The 20,333-nt window shown below is 44.0% G+C and overlaps 1 protein-coding gene across 3 annotated transcripts in view; it reads left to right on the plus strand.

Annotated features, from left to right (window-relative positions):
- NARS2 (asparaginyl-tRNA synthetase 2, mitochondrial (putative)) overlaps positions 1-20,333 on the plus strand; it is a 53,495-nt gene that overhangs the window by 14,958 nt on the left and 18,204 nt on the right. For all 3 annotated transcript variants that reach the window (XM_021382939.1, XM_021382929.1, XM_021382931.1), the window contains exons 6-7: positions 2,657-2,757; positions 16,512-16,644. In XM_021382939.1, coding sequence (XP_021238614.1) covers positions 2,657-2,757; positions 16,512-16,644 — 234 coding nt within the window. The remainder of the gene's footprint in view (positions 1-2,656; positions 2,758-16,511; positions 16,645-20,333) is intronic.

Below are 20,333 nucleotides of genomic sequence, written 5' to 3' on the forward strand. Positions count from 1 at the left end.
TGAGCAGCGAAGCTTTTTAAGAACAAAAAGCAACACCTTCCAACTCATTGAGAAAAATGGCAGGCTGTGGAATATCAAAGGCTGCCAAACAAGCCTGAGCTGAGCAACCTCCCCATGACAAAGCAAGCTGAGGTGTAGGGTGGCTACAGGCAGTGGCATGCTTTGCTGAGCTAGTAGCACTTAGCTTAAGTTCTAGGATCTGCTCTTTGAAAAGCATTTCAAATTTATCTCAGAAGGAAGGACTCATTTTGAAGTGAACACAGATCAACAAAACCTCAGATTATCTTCAAAGTTTCTTTCATTTTCCTGAACGTTTGACTCCGCTGAAGCTTAGGGATGATGTTGAGATACAGAAAACGCTGACATGATCTCATGTATCTTCACGCTTTTTGTTAAAATATATATATAAATAAAAAAATCACAGAATTGTTACCTCCAGAGATCATCAAATTCAACTCCTGCTGCTCAGGCAGTGCCAGGTGGAGCAAGCTGTCTAGGACTGCGTCCAGTTGAGTTTTGAATATTTCTGCAGCTGGAGCCTCCTCAACACATACCACTGGTTTTATCACCCTCACTATCACAAAAAAAACCAACCAATTCTTCAGATGAATTGCAAGGTGTTTTTTAATCTTTTCTTCTCTTGTGGTTGGGCACCACTGACAAGAGGGCCTGGCACCATCTTCTTTGCACTCTCCCTTCTGGTATTTGCGGACAATGATGAGCTCCTCCTCAGCTGCCTCTTCTCCAAGCAGTCAGAGCAGTCCCCGCTCTCTGTCCCTCCTCATCTGAAAGATGCTCCAGTTCCTCCATCACCTTTGCTGGACTCACTGCAGTATCATCTACCATGAGTACTCCTGTATCTCTTGCATCGAGCACTGCACCCCGCACAGCCCGCTGGCAGCACTCTGCCTGTTGTAGTTCAGGAGGCTGGTGCCTTTCTTTGCTTCAGGGGCTCGTTGCTGTCTTCTGGTCAGCTTGGCATCCAGCAGGGAAATTTTGAAGCCCAGTTCTTAAATGATTTGTAAAGGTCTCATTGTAGAGGTCTCTTTCAGTTTCTCCTTCGTACCTGGAAATTAAAATGCAGAAATGTGCCTCACTTGAATGGAATTTTTTTCAGACTTCTTTCATAATCGCTGAACTTGGTAAATTTTTATGCTTAAACTATCCCGTGACCAGAACTAATAGGCAAAAGCTGAAATGAAACACTGTTTATTTTTCAGCGCCTATTGGATGTCTGTGCTGTGATGTTTCCAACTCCATGTTGTTGTAGTTCTTCTTTTCTGAAGACTGAAAAGCAGTGAAGCCTTAAGAGGATATTCCATTGCTTTTTTTGCTGTTGGCTTTTGTTTTACCAATGTGGAAAAAAAATCTCTCGTCTATGAACAAGAAATAGCACTGATTTTAAAAGTCATTATTAAAAGAATGAGTACACGGCTTGGAAAATACTCATCCACTTTCTCAGTAGGCTTGAAATTGAATTTTGAAGGCAACACTATTGAACTTCCAAATGGTAGAGATTCTTCCCTTCCCCTTCACTATTCTTCTTGGTAGGAAAGAATGAAAAATAGGTTTTTATGTTTGGAGATGAGGTTGATACACTGACTTCTTTCTTTTGAATGTTGCTGAGCAAATTGTTCCTCAACAGGTGATCCAATGGGATTTTCATTCTGTGTTTGTATTTCCTAGAAACACGGGATGTCATTTCTCCACCTGCTCCCATGTTCCTAGATGGACAGAGTGTGTTTAGAGTGTCTGCATGTGTTTTACTCTGCCTGGGAGCTAAAACCCAGAGGCCATCCTAGAAAATCTGCCTTCCACCACCTGTATTCTCAGACTTGCTTTTTAAATGGTGCATATTCCTGACACTTTATTTTACATTTATCATCTCCTTCCTTTCTGCAATGCAATTTGTTTCAACCCATATTTAAATGCATACCTTACATAGTTGTTTACTTTTAGTAAAACACAGAGCTCCTGACGTATCTATCCAACATACAAAGGCAAGAGGTGAGAAGGGAAGAGTCATAAATTCTTTTAGTTGGTGTGAACTCACCACTGCCCTTGAAAAGCTTTGGGCTGATGGTCAAACCCTGTGAAGCTGCGTCATCTTAACGAGTTACTTCTCTGCAGCTCAACTGATCAAACTAATTGTTCTGCATCTAATTTACAATCCCTGTTAGTTTGAGAAATATCTGAAAGAACTGTTCATTCTTCCTCTGTGTTGACATGTCTAGGCTTTCTTGGTGATGCAGGTGGAATGTGCAACGGTTCACTTATTCTCTAAGTTGTGATACCTACAACCCACATCCTCGTAAATGACTGAAAGTGCACGTGGGGAGCTGTGTTGTTTCCAGCTTAGAGTATGACTTTAACTATGCAGCCACATTAGGTGCTTCAAACCCCTACAAAGAGAAGTCCCTGAGAGAACTTCATCACGTGGGTTATTTTTGTTTTCCTGTCTTTTGCTTGAATTGTTTATAGAGCCTGTTAGTTGTCTGAGCTGAGATAGGGATCATCGTGTTAAGACCATTGGGTTCCTTCTCAGAGGTGTTTGCGTTGACTCTAATGTAAGTTCTTAGGAGGAAAAAAAAGAAGTGGGGAGCTGTGATCGTTATTCAAACACTGATAGACTAATGTGTGGCTTTTTGATTTGCAGACATCACACGAGGCAAAGGAATCAGCGGAAAAGAACCACTTCTTCAACGTGCCCACCTTCCTTACAGTTTCTGGCCAGCTCCATTTAGAAGTGATGGCAGGGTGAGCAAAATTTCACGTTTTTGATTTGATCTGTGATATCTTTTCACTTGGCAGTTGTGCACCATTATTACCCATCAGATATCTGCCGCGTGCACCAGAAACAAAATGAGCAGCAGTGCCTGGATGATGATGTGAAAGGCCAGTGTACATGGGTGAAAGCTGAACTCCTTTAGATTCTGGTCTGTGAGCTAGCTTGAATTGCTAGGAATCTCACATGGATTGGGAATACTGGATGCAGACATATTCCTTACAGGAATGACAAGAGGTTTGTTACCAATAGCTGCAATATCTTAAATGTCTTTTTGTTTTTCTTCACGCTTACTGTGTGTCAGAAATTCTTTTTCACTTGAGCAATCACATTGCTTTCCTCTTTTTTTTTTTTTCTTTTTATTCCAAACTTCATTTGTCTCCTTCAGTCTTCTTGTTGTGTTTCTTCCCTCTGCGAGTTCTCATTTCTTCTGTTGCATGGCTTTCATACTTAATGCTTTGTTCAGTCTCGCCACCAAAGTGATCAAAGTTGAACAGTTAACACTGACTTTAGTTTAAAAACAACAACAACAACAAACGATCCTTAGGCTTTTAATGTTAATGTTTCACTGAGGCTGTTAGGGGTGAAAATGTCATAATCTGTCAGAGCCACGTTTTCCTTTGATTAGGGAACTTTATGCTCGTCTACACCAAATTGTCCCAGTAAATTAAGTTAGTTTATCAAGCAGATGGAGTCAGAACAATCCCTCATTTGAAAGCAGAGTTCTCTGGACACTTATGATGCGGGTTATCCTCAGATGTGGTGCTTCAGCCAAGTTGCTGTCTGCCAGCTGAACTGCTGGTAAACCCTATCACAGACCAGGTAGGTCTGTGTCTTGTTCTGAGTTGCCAAGGCAGTTTGACATGCACTCACAGGGGATACAGAGCTCCTTCTGAAGTGATTTCTTACTGCTAGGTGCAAATCTCCTGAAAATGAGAGGAATAAAACCCTACCTCTAGAAATCGTGGTTAGAAGTTGAACAACGTGCCTTTTCATGTGGACTCCAATGAATATTTCTAGTAGTCATAGTATAAGTTGTTGTCCATGCCTCATTTCCAGTGTTGAGAACCAAATTATAAATGTTTAGCTGCTTTTTGTTTAATGAGTGTTGTAGAGTGTAGCTGACTGCTGGTAAGTAAATAGCCGCAGTGAAATTGTTCAAAGAGCAAGTTTTGCCTGCAAATAAAAATAGCAATTTCTTCAGAAATCTGTTTTCTGCCCGGTTTATTCTGTCTGTGAGACAGTGTCTCAGACCACCTAGAAAGCTGGGATCTGCTAAAATGCTCAAGCCAGAGGTTCTCAATGGACAGGATGTTTTTGACTTGCTCTCATGTGGTGCCCTGGCTGCTGTGACAGAAGCACAGGTCACTTGGCAAGCCAAAGGCTGATGCGTCATCTCAGACATTATCTGAGGCAAGATAATGAGGTTTGTTTAACTGTAGGGTTCTGCATCCTTGAAAGAAGATGGGATGACATCCATTCAGACGTGGTAGACTTAATTGGCTTTCGTGCCTTGTGACCTTTATTGAAAGACGTAATTCCACAAATCAAATAAGTGCAAAGAAAAGTATGGATTGTAATGATTAACTTGAAATACAATCTCGCCCTCGTACATCAGTCTGTTCCTTTTAAATAGTACACAGCCTGCCCTGGGATCGAGCAGAAGGCTAAACTGGGCAGATGCGGGACCTGTCTGCTAACTATTTTTTCCATTGCTGTCATTCAGGTGCACTTTGCTCTGTAAGGATGGGCAAAAAAAAAAAGAAATCAATGCTCTTCTGAATGCAGTACGTTGTATTACAGCTTCATGTTCCTGTTTGACAGTAGCGTACTGTTCTTGTAGGCATTTAAATGGATCCAGCGCTGTCTAAATTTAGATAAGTGGTGTTTATTCGTAATGGGGCATAGCTGCTCTGTGAACCTACTCCTTTTATTTTTATTTTATATAAACACAATGAGTTTTTGAGGCCTCGAACTCAAGTGCTGTTGAATCCCTTCAGCCTTCAAAAATAGATCAAGCTCTTCTAGATGCAGAAGCATGTGATGCTTTGCTGTGGAACTGAGGTATTAGCTATCTTAATGCTGTGAAACCCTTCAGATACTGAGAAGGTTTTCATTTCTGGTTTCTTGTGTGAAAAAAGTTGGGTATTGGTCTGTGAATAGGATTCTTACACAATCAGATAATTTCAGTGCATAGTAGTAATGAAATCTGCTTGGCCAACAAATTTGTTCCGATGACACTTTCAAAGCACAAAAAAGTGAGAGTCCTTTTCTCAAAAGTGGAAATACTCTGGTCCTCTTAATAAACGAAGCAGTCAAAACAGTGAAGAATTGTGTGTTATAGATTTGATCCACTGAAATTTACCCTTTCTCTCACTTCTCTTTTAGCCCAATTTAATTTTTCATGCCCAGAAAATGAACTGTTCTTCACTAATTCCCCTTTGCTTAAATAAGTGTTGACTTGCTTCGGTCGTACCGTTTTCAGGAACAACTGGTCCATGAGAATTTGTGGGAGGAGCCCGAGGTAGAAATATTTGGGAGACCGACCCTTCCTCATCCAGTTTTGGCCTGTTCCCTGCTCTGACTTGCTGTGCGTAGTGGGAGTGCAGAGGCAGATCCTGCACAAGTCCATTAGAAACCAGGGGTGGTGCAGGACAGGTATGAGAGGAATTTTTCCATGGGGTTTTCTGGGGCACAGAAAGTCAGCTGGGCAGACAGTCATGTCTGTTTGGAGCTAGCTTTTAGCTTTTCAGAGCTCATGAGCAGGCTGCAAGCTGTGGTTGGAAAAGTCTGGGCAGGGGCTGTATGGGAAGACTTACCAGATGCGTCTGGATCCAAGCCTTCTGCTGTCCTTGCTGAGAGTTCATTTGCAGTCTGTGGGGTGTCACTGTTAGGACACTGTGTCTGTGTTGTCCAGAGCCCCGGGCTCTATTTTATGATGCTATTTCTGATGATGGAAGTAGAGCAATGAGCAGTTATGACTTAGGAGTTTTAAACCTTTTTCTCCGAAGAAAAAACGAGAAAAGAGAAGTTGCTGCCTTTATTGACGATATACTAAGCCGTGTATGCTTGTTATTGAAGGCAAGGTCAGAGGAGTTCGTCTCGTCTCTCGGCGTGACACGAATGGCCTAGTTGGCACAACTTCTCATTTCATTTGCAGTGACGGCATCTAGGTTGACTGCTCGGCGTGTCTGAATCACTGTCAGCTGCTATAAATCTAGAGGCTGACTGAGGTCTCCAAAAAAAAGTCTTTATTCTGTAATGCAGCTCTGTAGCCTTCTGAATCCTAGATGAGTCAGTAACCGCTGTACGCGGTAGAGGTTTGTAGGACTGTGTGTCCCCCCAGTAAGTGGTTTAAAATGTCATTGGTTTGCTGTGAAGTCGCTGGTCCTAGTGGTATTTCCTCAACCTCCAATCCTCCTGTGAGCATAAAGGCCCTTTTGGGGATTTGAACTAGGCTGGAGGGTCTGTGAGAGCTGATGATTCAAAGGCACGCTGCAGGCAGCCAAAACCAGCTGTTGCCAAGAAGTATAGCTCACTGGTCGTGTTTACTCATTTGTTTCTCCTTTCACCCATCTGAACTTCCCACAAGACCTACCTGCTCCTCTCCTTCCAGCTTTGTTGCTCATAGCTTACATCATTGTTTTGCACTGGTCGTCCTGGCCTCTCATTCCATCCCAAGCACTGTCTCTTCTGCCTTTTGCATCATTAGTTTCACTGGAGCTCCTCTTCCGGAAAGGTCTGGGGACTATCCCCTCCCTGAATCTCAGAATAAGTTTTCTCTTCTTCTTCCTTGCCCTCCCTCGCTCTATTTCTTCCCTCTCTTCAGTCCCTCAATAGGTTTCTCCTCTCCTGTTCATCTCGTTTCTCTTGTGAGCAAAAGCCTTAGGTGCAACCTAATAGTAGGCTACTAATACCCGTGAAGAGGTTATCAAGAAGATGATCCCAAAATCTTTGCAATTGTGAGTGACAGAAGGGCAGGAGAGAATGGGCATTAAGTTGCAATGAGAACTTCTGAGTGGTTCTCGGGGAAAGAATTCGTGAAGAGATCCGTCAAGCATCAAAAAGATTACTGAGAGGGGTTGTACAGTTTGCATCCTCCAGAGGTTTTCCAAGGCAGAGCTGGATAAAGCCCTGATAACCCTGGTCTTCTCTTCTTGCTGACCCTGCTTTGAGCAGGAGGCTGGACTTGTGACCTCTGGAGATCCCTGCCTGCTTGAATTGTTCTGTCATTCTGAGTTTATTCTTGACTTCGTTCCTGTTTTTGTCTTTGCCGATCTCATGCACAAGACCATCTGAATGAACCACCTCTAGTTAATTTCAGTTCAGCGTCTCTCCCTAGGACTTGTATTTTTCTACCTAAACTACATTCTCAGCCTTTCACACTCACATCTGCCAGTGAATGTCTGATTATCAAACTTGGTTTAGTTGACACATAATCAGTGCTGCTCCCGTGTCCTTAAGCACATCCCTGTGGTTTCTAAGCCATCGTGGATTTTATTGGTTTCCTGCTAATTCCAGGTATTCTCTACAGTCCTGCAACTGGCTTTTCTGGTTTTAGAGAGGCTCTCCGTCATCCAGACCATGTGAGCTGTGTCTACCTGAGTTTGCAGAGAGCTAAAAGCGTGAATTTCCTGTTGGTTTCAGAAGATTGCGCAGATTTCATTTGAAAAATGCCACCATTTCACTGCTTTTCAAAGCAATGGAGAGAGAGAGAGAGATGTCATTCTGGGTTGATGTTCAAGAAAATATTGCAGAGCTGCAAAAAGAGGCATGTGAGGCCTTCTCCTGTAAAAGAGGCTTTTCTTTTGGCAGTCTGGCGAATGCAGCCTTAAAATTTGATTCCGAAATGACTTGATAATGATGGAAAAAATTGCATTGACCTCAAGCAGATATTTGCTCTACATTGTACGATTTGAAATACTTTCAGACGCAGCTGCAAGAATGATGTCCAGTTGTATAGCATTCCTGTTGCTAAAAATTAACAAATGGAAGTGTAATTATTTATACTGGATCCCTAAAAAAAATCTCTGACATTTCTTGTGCAACAGTTGAGTCTGACTCACAGCACAGACTCTTATAATTAGCACACTAACTTCCATTAATTAAGCTGCCACTTAATTTGAGCTATAAAAAGCAACCGTGACATGTCTGGTTTTAATCAATTACTGCATGCTCCAGTCTGGTACATGACTGCTGCAGTGACTGTTAATGACTTTGCATCACTGGGACTCCCAGTGCAAAAGCTCTGTAGGTAGAGTGCCTAGGGCTGTTTGGCTGATCAGGGCTTTATATAGATACACCCTTGGTCCCTTCTACATCTCCACATTTTTGTGAGAGGAAGCAAAGGGAATGTGCTGACAGTTGCTGTAGCCATCCATACATGTAGGGCTGAGTGTAGTCCCAGCAATGTCTTGCACTGTGCTCTTTACTTTCTCATGTGGCTGTAAAACTTAATGTGCAGGTAGCATCAGAAGAACAGATTTTACGTTCACCTGGTGAAAAGCATCATAATCCAAAATTCCAGGTCCTCCTAACTAAGCAAAGGTAAGCTATTCTGTATCACTCCTGAATCCTTTACCCTCTCTGAGCATCTTGTCATTCCTGTTCAAAGCACTAGTAGGTGCTTCAGGATCCAGGTCAGATCCAAACATCCAGATTTGTCTAGGGCCTCACATAGCTTCAAGTGTGCCCAGCCAAAACCTCGATGGCTGTACAGAGGAAGGAGCTGTGGCTTTGTGAGTTGCAATAGGGCTGTTATGACCGTCTCCATGTCCCATTGTAGCCATGTTCATGTTGGCTTCCATAAACTTGTTCTTTGTGAGGCAAGCAAGGAGTGGTGGGTGCCTTGTGCTGCGGCTTACCTGATGCACAGTTGCTGATGTGGCAAACTTGATTGCTTTTAAGGGGATGAACATAGCAGTCTTTTCCAACCTTGAGGATTCTAAGTTAATTCTAAGTCTCCCACAGTATTCTCCTGAAGAAGCTGACTGCCCATGACTTGGACAGGTACACTCTTTGCTGGGTAAGGAGCTGGCTGGCAGGCCAGGGAGAGTGGTGGTGAATGGAGTTAAATCCAGCTGGCGACCGGTCACGAGTGGTGTTCCCCAGGGGTCGGTGCTAGGGCCTGTCCTCTTCAGTATCTTTATTGATGACCTGGATGAGGGCATTGAGAGCACCCTCAGTAAGTTTGCAGACGACACCAAGCTGGCAGGAAGTGTCGATCTGCCTGGGGGTAGCGAGGCCCTACAGAGAGATCTGGACAGGCTGGATCTCTGGGCTGAGACCAGTGGGATGAGGTTCAACAAGACCAAGTGCTGGGTCCTAGTCTTGGGCCACAATAACCCCAGGCAACACTACAGGCTTGGGGCAGAGATTGTGTGGAAGAAACAGACCTGGGGGTATTGGATGATGCTTAGCTGAACATGAGCCAGCAGTGTGCCCAGGTGGCCAAGAAGGCCAATGGCATCCTGGCTTGGATCAGAAATAACCTTGCCAGTAGGAGTAGAGAAGTCATTGTCCCTCTGTACTCAGCCCTGGTGAGGCCGCACCTCGAGTACTGTGTTTGGTTCTGGGCCACTCACTGCAGGGAAGACATTGAGGCCCTGGAGCATGTCCAGAGAAGGGCAACAAATTTGTGAAGGGTCTGGAGCACAAGTCTTATGGGGAGTGGCTGAGGGAACTGGGATTGTTCCGTTTGGAGAAGAGGAGGCTCAGGGGAGACCAGAGCGCTCTCTGTAACTGCCCGAAAGGAGGTTGTGGCAAGGTGGAGATCGGCCTCTTCTCCTGTGTAACTAGCAGTAGGATGAGAGGGAATGGCCTCAAGTTGTGCCAGAGGAGGTTCAGGTTGGATATTAGGAAAAATTTCTTCTCCAAAAGAGTGATCAGGTGCTGGAATGGGCTGCCCAGGGAGGTGGTGGAGTTACATCCCTAGAGGTGTTCAAGAAACGTTTAGATGTTGTACTAAGAGGCATGGTTTAGTGGGGGAATATTGGTGATATGTGGGCAGTTGGGCTGGATGATCTTGGAGGTCTTTTCCAACCTTGGTGATTCTATGGTTCTGTGATAATCTAGTCCAACCATCAACCCATTACCTCCATGCCCACTGACCATGTCCCTCAGTGCCACATTTCCACAGTTCTTGAACACCTCTGGGGACGATGACTCCACCACGTCCCTGGGCAGCCTGTGCCAATGCATTACTGCTCTTTCGGAGAGGAAATTTTTCCTAATATCCAGTCTGAACATGCCCTGTGTTCCAACAGCTCCTGCTTCCCAGGGAGCATTTAGGCCCCAGGAACAGGCTCCAGTATTAAGCATTAAGGCAGGCAGCTCCATCTCCTTTTGCTCTCTCAGCTTTCCTTAAAATCAGTCCACAAATCCAATGCAATAGTGTGTGCACTGAATTTCTTCAAAGGTTTGCAGTCACTGCACTGAAGTAGAATGCATAGAGATAGATATCTTATAGTCAGCTGGAGTGTGTTACGTTTAATATAACTTTTAAAAACTATACTTAAAACAATTATTTACTTCTCACTGTAGATCTTCAGGACTTGGAGATTTTAAATAGTCTCACCCAAACTTTGAAATGGGGCTCCAACTATGCAACTCTTTACGCAGTGGTGCACCCACCGATGTGGTCTCTGGCTGCCATTCATATTTATGGAGCTGGGAGAGCCAGTGTCCATCTGAAAAAAAATTGACAAAAAAAAAAGATCCTCTTTAAGGTTGTTATAACGCAGTTTAGGGAGAACATGTGATTTTTCCTCTCTGAAAGAAAAAAGGATTTATCACAGTTGCTTTCTTGTTTTTTTTTTTCCCCATGGTGGTAATGTATTTTTATTGCTTAGAGTCAGAGTCACTGGGATGAATAAATTTTGTAAGAGACCTTTGGACCCTGTTTTATTTAAATCCATGATACATTTTGTATCACTTCTTTGTGGAAAGTCTCTTTTATCTAGAGCATGGAAAATTATTTGAATAAATGCTGAACTACTTTGGTGGCTTTCATCAGCCCGTCTCAAGTTATCGTTGCTAATCAGTTGCTTTATTGACTTAAATTAGAAATAATAATAACAAAACTCAAACAAAACAAGAATCCACAGAGAATAAAGTACTACAGAGGCTCATAAAAGGGCAGAGGGCCCAAGCTGATGAGATCTTTGTGCCTGGAGCAGAAGTAAGTGCTTTGAGTCTCAGTTTACCCCTTCTCTCCTGCCACCTGTAAACCTAATGATAGAAAGCCTAGGTTTCATAAGGAAAGCATGGGGTGCTTTACCAGATAGATAGGGAGTATGGATCATGTTGCTATTCATTCATTTATGCCTGTATCTTTGTCAAGCAGGGATGGGTGGCCAGGAGGGGACCCTTGCTGCTGGAGCCAGAGCAGATGACATGGTTGGGGAAAAGCTGCTGGTAGGATTCTGCCCTTTGGAAGTCACAGCAAGGGAAACTGCTGCATTGCTGCTGGCTGGCTGGGGTGGAAGTCTGGCACTTCCCAATCCCTGTCTGGGAACTTAGACAATATGATTTTTTTTTTTTTTAATACGTGTGTTTATTTTTGGCTGCCTGCAGAAGGAAGCACTGTCCCATCTTGTCACAGCATGACTTGGAACTGTAGCACTCAGCACCTCAGCTCTGCTGCCCAGGCCTACGCCTCACAGGCTGCTGCAACAGCCCCTGTCAAGAAGCAGCTTTCCACATCTGTGCTTCCCCACAGGCAGGTGGAAGTGGCACATTCTGTGAGGAATCCTTTAAAACTCCTTTTTCTGCTTCTTTTTCTGGATAAAATTCAAGTCTCCTCTGCTGACTTTTCAGCAAAACCATGAACATTTTGATTGCACAAAATCCAAACCACCAAACAACAGTAATGGGAATATTAGTTTTACACTGAGGTTAAAAAACAGATACTTCTGTCCAACTCTGAGGTTTCTCTTTCACATAGTCCGCTCAGATCAAGGATGTAAAACACTGTCACAGAACCAGAGATTCTTCAAACTGCTGAGCACCTGTACCTCCCCGGCATCATTAGGAGCCCAGTGTTTCCAGCTCCTCCGAAAACAAGACCCTGGAGGCATTGGATTGGTAGGTTTGAATGGTTATCTCTGTGCATGTGGCTTCTTGAATCAGGCCACAACATCTTTCAAAATACATATTTCAACATGCCTGAACTATCCTAGTTGTGCTTAGGTCAAGTGCAGCAGCCAACTGATGGCTCCTGGCGGCAGAGCAAAGCCATCTGCTCAATTTGATGGAGCATGCAGGTCTTCCATTCTCAGAATGAACCTGGTCATGCTGGAACAGAGTGGAATTAAACAGCTTGCTTTAGTGATTTCTTCCCTTCCTAAAGGAAAGGAGAGTGTGGCTGACAAAGCTGCATTCCTGATCTTTAGGATCATCTTGCTCTTCTCTCCTCCTCTGCTGATGTTACGTGTTGTTTTATCCTTCAAGTAGAAGCTACTGTTTCTAGATTTTCTTGCAATCTAGATTTTAATATATGTCAAGGAGTGAATTCTGTGGGAGATATGAGACAGAACGCATTGTGTTGAAGGGTCATTTACTGTGGCCAAAGATAAGAGCTGGCACAAATCCCCTTCCAGCTGAACTCCTGACCATAGGCCTCTTTGGAATAATTGCTGTATTTAGGGTTACACAGGCACCTGTAGTATTTTAGGGTGAGAATGAGGGCACCGAAGAAATAAATAGCTGCATGCTGGTGTGGTTTAGTGCTTAGCCCTGAGTCACAACCGCCAGCTTCTGTCTCCAGCTGTGTCACCAGTGTGTGGTGTGACCTTGGCATAGGCTGTAAGCTGACTGCGCAGGAATTGCATCTTTTTGATTAATTGCCTTGCTCAGAGTTAGATCCCCTTGGTTCGACAGCACAAATAAGTCTTTATTACCGCAGTAACAGCATGGAGTCCTGGCTCAGAAAAAGGAGCTCAATCCATCCCTGGCTTGGGGACCATCGGCACAATTAATTAGATTTGAATTGCACTGTAAAAATTGCCAGGAAGGCAGAGATGCTCAGGCCCACAAAGATTGTGTGAGTTTAATTAAAAGGACAATTTTAAGCAGCTTTGGGCACAGACACTTTATACTTCTTCACTGATTTATATCATTGCCTTACTAATGAATTGTCAACTAGTTTGAATGAAGTGAGCTTTCATTCTGCATACTGTAAAGTTCTTTGCATGGGAGAGGAGACTCCTTCTGTAGAGTGTTTTAGTAATGTGTTAGCTTGCAGGAGAAAGAAATTTCTCACTTCCTGGATATTTTAGGGATGGAGATCTCAAACACAGCCTCCCCCAGGTGTCTTTCAGTGCAGTGCTCCAGCAACGCACCCAAATGCTGATTCCTGCTTTCAGAGGGACTCCTGCGAGCCTGCATCTTGAAGGCAGCTGAGCCCTTGGCTGGACTGGGGCTGCAAGCTCAGTTTCAGCAGGATGGGGCCCTGGATTTTGCTGGAGAATGCAGTGGGTATTGTCTTGGCCTCCTACTTAAATTCTCAGATTTTCCCAGGAAACTGGGTAGAGCAATATATGGTTAATAATAATTAATAATAATTAAGCATCTCCGTGCTACCTTCTGGTTTCAACCCCAGCAGCACCTGGGAACTGCATAAGTGCACTCGGACTCGCTGACCAGAGAGCTCTGATCTGGAGCTCTGGGTGAAGCTGGCTGCAAAGGGACTCATTTCAAAGCCTCTCTTCTGTGCTTTAGTAGCAGATAAGGACAACAAGAATTATAGACATTATACTGCTCTGCCTGAACTGGGTAAGGCAAAGGGCTTTTTTTTGACCTAGCCACATTTTGGAGTCTGAGCCAATATTTTCAAGCTATTTTTAAATGCTGGAGGCAATCTTGCAGAGGTTTGGGAATGTAAATGATTAATTATTGGCGTTGTAAGGCATAGGAGATACAGCCCTGGACCGAGGCTCCATTGTGCTAGGTGTCAAATGCATACAGAACAAAGCACCCTTGGTGCCATAAAATTGAAGCAGAACCATCTCCAGTGTCTGTTTTCGACTACATTTACCCACGCTCAGTATGATGCAGCAGTATATCAATTCCCAGATACGTTTCTTGATAGCAGCTGAGGAACAATTAGAGGTCAGATTTGTACAGTGTACATTTGTGTAATGTCTTACATCCTTATTGCCACTGTTGTTGAGCACCCTGAATAGTCCACAAAGGTGCAGGGCTGATGTCTTTTATCCATGCAGGTGCTGCTCCATGTATGTGTTAGAGAAGATTGGTCCCAGCAGGGTGGCTAGAGCTGAGAAGAGGCTGAAATCAAGTCCTGGGGGAGCTGTTCTGCACTCGTCCTCCCCAGAATGTCTGGCACAGAGAGGCTTTATTCTAACAATGCACAATCTTTCTGTGGCTGTGAAGCGTTTGACCATGCTTGACATCTTGGAGCGGTAGTTGTTCTTATTTTTTATTTTTTCAGATGTCTTGCAGTCAGCGAGCCCCTCGGAAGATAAACAACTAGACATCATGGTTGGGCTTCTACTGAATGAGAAATAAGGACAGTTCAGAGTACTCATAGTAGCCTGTATTGCTGGAGTCTGTAATCTGCTATAGTGTCCTACACTAAGTTTAAGTGTCAGTGCTTTGTGCCTTGAGAAATGTGTGTCTAGCTCCTGCTTCCCACTGTGTCCTGTGAAGTTCCATAGCAAGCAACAGGTTTTGACCAGTTCGGCCTTAAGCGTTAAACCACTTTGGCCGAGTGAGTCATTGTTTCGTGTTTGTTGTTTGGATTGCTATAGCAGTTGAGACTTTTAAGCTTTGGATCCAAGACCTTGTTGTGCCAGGTGCTGTAGGAACATGAAGAGGAAAAAAAAAAAAAAGGTGGTGTGAGGAGGAACATGCTTTTCTCTAGAACCCGAGACAACAGATGGCTCCAGATGGGAGAGCACAAGGAACCGATGAGGTCATACTGACCAGTGCAGTGAGCAATAGTGTTGGAATATCACTTATCCAAACATCGCTGAGGTTTTCGTAGACACTGTAGCAAAGGACAGTTTGAAGGAGGATGAGCAAGGCAGGGCAGAAGTTCATCGTAACATCCTATCAAGCACAGGGAAAGGAGACATGCTGAAAGGGATCGTGGATGAAAGGATTTGCTGCGAAATCTGGTGGTAGCATCAGAGATGCTGTGGTCATGTGTGGCAGAGCCCAGGAACGGGAGCTGAGGGTTCTGAAAGCAGAAAAACTGTATTTGTTTGAATGGAGAAAGCACAGCCAGGAGGGAGAATAAACCTACAGGCAGACTATGTACTTGAAATCTTGACCAAGACCTGTCTTCCAGTGTGCTAATAATTAACAACTCAAGGCAGAAGAAAGTGCTGCTGCTTTTGATCATAACCTTTATCTGTCATGTGATAAGAGGGAACAGATGAGTGAACCAAAACGTGCACGTGCCTTTGTTTGCCACACAGATACCTCCTTAGAGGGTAAAGGAAAACATGGCTTTTTAGTAGCATTTTTTGTTTAAATTTCAGTTTAACAAAATTAACCTGTGCAAAATCCCTAGTAAACATCCTCTTTGAGCAAAAAGCTTGCAGAAGAAGATACAAGTCAAATGCCAACCCCTGCAGTTAGCACACATCCTTTCGTGAGTGTTAAACTGTGCCTGATCTCCACTGATTGGGTCCTTTTTCCCCTAAACACTGTCAACTCTTAAAAATAATGAAAATTTAGAGGTGTACTGAAGGAACCTGCTGCCCAGTCCATGTTTTTTTCTGAAGCAGCTCTGTCTCTTCCCCATTCATGGTTTGCCTTCCCTGCAATATGGTAGAAAAGACAGCTACCATGGCATCTGGTTGGGAAGCTCTCCCTGGACTGAAGACGTCCAGGAGCCCACCTGCTTGTAGCCTGCAGTATAAAAGCGTTCCTTGGAGTGCAATTTCCCCACAGGTAAAGTAAGATTTGAAAGGAGTGTTCCTCTTTGTTGCAAAGGATTTTTAGGAAGGGATAATCAAAAAGGCCTTTGTGTCCTTTGTAATGCAGCTCAACACGACTAGAGGAGAGACACTTAGACTTCCCAGAAGATTGCTGGAGAAAAAACTTCATAGTAAGAAATGCATTGGTGACTTCAGCATAAGATGCTATCCCAGATGTGTTTTTTAGGAACCCCATTTAGCTGAACCATTCTCAGCTGGTTGGAAGGAGCTCAGTTCATTCTCTTGAAGGCCCTTTCAGGGATAAACTTCGATCTTGCCACTAGAGGAGACTGCGAGCCATACACCGTACGTTCATCCTGCTGGGCTTCACCAGCACCCTCATAATGCTAAGAACAGTCCTGCAGCATCAGCAGCAGGACCCTCTCTTCTCTGCTGTGCTTTGGGGTGTCACAGCACCTAGAGATGTCGGACCTTGCAGCCAGACGGGTGTGAAGAGGTACGGATGAGGGGAGCATGGCTGGTTCCTTGTGCTTCTCCATTCACCTGGTGCTGCAGAATGGACCGTGGGTGTAAATGTTCAGTGAAAAGCGCGCAGGGTTTGTGCAACCTCATTTAGTCATAGAGGGCTGTGAGTAAACCCTCTTCCCACCACACTGAAGGAACGTAGCTGCAACGCACACAGTGGCGTCATTAAGCTGGTCAAAGGTAAAATGGAAACAGGAGTATTTCTAGATCCTGCAAGAAAAGTGAGCTTGTGGATAGGGTTTTCAGTGCTAGCTTGTTTGTTGGGCCTGACCTACTTGGGTCTTCTTGCCTTTCAGGGCTTTTACCCATGTGTTCACCTTTGGCCCCACGTTTCGAGCTGAGAACTCGCAGAGTCGCCGGCACCTGGCAGAGTTCTACATGGTGGAGGCCGAGCTGTCCTTTACCGAAAGCCTCCAAGACATCATGCAGGTGGGCATCTCTAAGTGTTTATATGGAACCAGTGTCAAAACTTCCTCCTCCTCCTCCCTCAGCTGTGCTTCCTGCCCTCATCTGAGGTCTCAGCTTCTCTTTCCGTGCGTGAGCCGAGGAGAGGTTGCACAGGCACATCCCAAGGTTCAGGGTTTGGTCAGCAGAGGTGGGGTCAATAAGGGGATTGGGAAGGGAAAGTATAAGAGGACAGAGGGAAAAGCAGAAATCTCCTCTGAATGGGAGGCTGCATACAGCCAGAAGATGGATAAATGCATGTGACTGGTGCTAATGAAAGTGGCACTCTCCTCTTCGAAACCTTCTGCATCTCTCCAGTGAATCTGAGCAGTATTTAGGCAGTGGGCCTCTTGTTATGCTCTGCAAAGAAAGTTCCTTGAAAACTACATTAAAATCTGAAGTAGAAACAACAGCTGCTGACATACGCTACTCACCAAGACTTTAGTGAAGTCTGAAATCCCTACGGTCAGCTAGCTTTGGATATTCCAGGTTTGATCTCTTAACCACATGATAGATGCTAATGCATCTTATTACTTTCAGCATATGAGGCATTATGTACTCAACAGGTATCTGCACATGTTCTCATATAGCAGATGAGCTCCTTGGGGTGCTGTTGAGGAAATATCCTAACTAATATAATAAAAAAATAATATTAAAAAAAAAACTTGAGGCGCTGGTTACACATGCATGAAGTAACATCCAAGTGATGGTTTCTTTCAGCCTCAATCATGTGCAGTCTTCAGCATCAATCTGGCCTACCAGCAAAGCTGTATTCCAGTCCAGAGAAGAGAAGGCTCCAGGGAGATCTCACTGTGGCCTTCCAGTACTTCAAGGGAGCTTATAAACAGGAGGGAGAATGACTTATTAAACGGTCTGATAGTGACAAGAGGGAATGGTTTTAAACTAAAAGAGAGGAGATTCAAGTTAGATGTTAGGAAGAAATTCTTTATGCAGAGAGTGGTGAGGCCCTGGTACAGGGTGCCCAGAGCTGTGGGTGCCCCATCCCTGGAGGCGCTCAAGGCCAGCCTGATTTAGAGGGTGCCAGCTCTGCCGACAGCAAGAGATTGGAACTGGGTGCTCATTAAGGTCCCTTCCAACCCAAGCCATTCTATAGTTCTGTCCTTTCCTGTACATAACTGTGCTGCTGCTTTATCTTGTACATCTGGATGGCACTGGGCTGTGCAGACTGACCCACTGGGAATCTCTGTGCTCCACTAATAATAACCCAATATTTCTTTTCTCTTGTTTGTTTCCTTCAAAATACCTTAGCATACTCCTAGAGCGTAACATAGTCTGTTTCCACCTTACTTCCCAAGCTCCATTTCTCTAGGTAATCAGGAGCTGACTGAAAGCTTCGCTGATTTTGTCATACAAAAAGCAAGTTCTTCTGCAAAGTGGTGTTTAAGCCTTTGAACACAGCGCGGATGTGTACTGTTGCAGTGAGAAGTCTAATTTCTTGGCTTCAGAAGTATATATGGCCAGTTCGTAGGCTTCAAATAATTAGATATGAGAACTGTCCTGGAATCCGTAGCACCTTCACTTTGTAGGAAAAGAAAGAATTCCCCCCTTGGCTTGTTCTTTTTATTGCTGCTAAACATCTTACAAAGTCTCAGCTTGTGCTCTCATTTTTTTCTTGCACCAAAGCCTATGAGAGCTATCCTTTCTTATTCCAGAAATTCTAGCAGTAATGGTTTTCCATTCCCCATAGCAAGTCTACATTGCAACATGCTTACTTTAGTGAAGTTCTCACTTGCAGAAGTGGAGTTCCTGTTTTGTTTATTTTTAGATTATTGGGCAATCTCTTTAAGAAAAAGACACCCACACTAAAACAAACAAAAAAAAAGAAAAGACAGCTGCTCTAAAGCCTAAGTTAAGTTTCTTTTTCCCCATGTAAGTGACCTAAATTCAGTGTTCTCTCACATATTTGCCCAGTGGGCAGTTTGTCTGTTTGTCATCATCTGCAGGTTCTTTGTTCAGTGCAGAACGCTCAGTTGAAAGCCGTGGGGGCTATTGACTAGAGTTAGCATCTGAACTTTACCCTTAGATAAATAGCTGGATTGTTTAAAAATTATTTTTGAAATTGGCATTCAGGATTTGGAATGAGTACCTCTAACTTCAGCACGTTAGTGTGCTGAGAATGCTCAGCTTCTTCAGGGACATCTTGAAGTATTTGCTTATACACCATTAAAGGTACAGAAAAGCCTCGCTACAAAGACATGCGTGTTTACCATTCTCTGATGAGGCTTGAGATCTTTGTTAGCTAAAGCTCCAAAAGAAAAGCAGCTCTCTTTACAAAATAAAAGGAAGAACAATATTTAATAACAAAGGCACAGGTACTTGGGAGCAAAGGGCCTTTTTTCCCCGTTGTAATTGCACAGAGTAATGCTCAGTTATTCCTAAATTAGTAACCCAGTTCTTATGATGTCTTAAGTGCCTTGATCACGCAGTCTAAATTTCTGGTTTGTGCCAAAATGTGTTTTAGTGCTACAAAGGAGCTTAAACTCTCACAATACTGGTTTCACAATACTTTCTGTGGGAAGTCCCACTGTGCTCAGTGTGTTTGGTGCTGCCCTGTGTGCTGAGTGGTTGGGTGATACTATTACAATTTAGTGCACAGGGTGTATGCAGGTGTTTCTACAGAGAGGCCTTTGTGGCCTCTTCCCAAGGCAGTCTAGTCAAGAGGTTGAGTCAAACTGCCCCAAGGCACTGCTCCTCCAAAGTGAGTGAGAGAGAAGAAGAGTTAGAGAGGGTCAAGCTAGAAGGTGGAAGAGATCCAGCTTGTCCTAAGTGTCTGGTCTCACCACAGTCATCTCTCTTCCAGTTCCTGAAGGGGAAATCCAAGATCTCTGTTCTTATCTATCCTCTGGGATGCCTGCTACCATCTTTTCCCATTCTCTTCAGTGCTGTGCTCATCTGTAGGTTTCTGGTTTTCCCTTCAGCTGTCTTGGCAGTGAAGTGGATTTTGAAGGGTCCCACTTCACTCATGGTGCCTCAAAGAGGTCTTGTGATGCCATCATCACTGAATTATATCAAGCGTGCATTCAAAACCATGCTAAAATAACATGATTTAGGCTGAAAAGATAGGAGGTGCCAGAAGGAAGATTTTTTGAGGACACTTTGGAAAGTCTGTGCATAGTGTTAGTCTTAATTAAATTGGACCTTAGAGCCACTGTCTCTCACTGCATAAGGTGGAAGATATAATTTAACACACGGTATTTGAGCTCTGTTCTGGGTACAGAAATATCATCTTCCACTGGTTATGTACTTCATCAAAACCTCCATCATTACACCCCAGAGACATTGTTATCTCCCCTTTATAGAAAGGAATTGTGGCACAAAATGGAATCAGTGGTAGCGCTGATTTTGGGTGCCAGTTGGAGCTCTGATAGGTGGGTATGGTTTGGTTTCCTGAATACTTGAGTGCTTTCTCTCTTCACTGCCAAAGCTAAGATATTTTGGCAAATTGGGTCACAATTTCAAGGAAACAAACCCTAGGGATTGTATGGGAAAGTTTTGCTCCAAATGTCTTGTGCAGTGCTCTTTAGGAACGCTGGAGTATCTTCAGGGCTATAGTTTCCCTCTCTAAAGTGACATCCAGCTGTCATAGCTGAACCTTTTTCTGTTCCCTGGACTCCATCAGCAGTTACTATTCAGCTTCTATGGCCTGGGAAGCA

This window comes from Numida meleagris, chromosome 1 (assembly GCF_002078875.1).
Source record: "Numida meleagris isolate 19003 breed g44 Domestic line chromosome 1, NumMel1.0, whole genome shotgun sequence".
NCBI lineage: Eukaryota > Metazoa > Chordata > Aves > Galliformes > Numididae > Numida > Numida meleagris.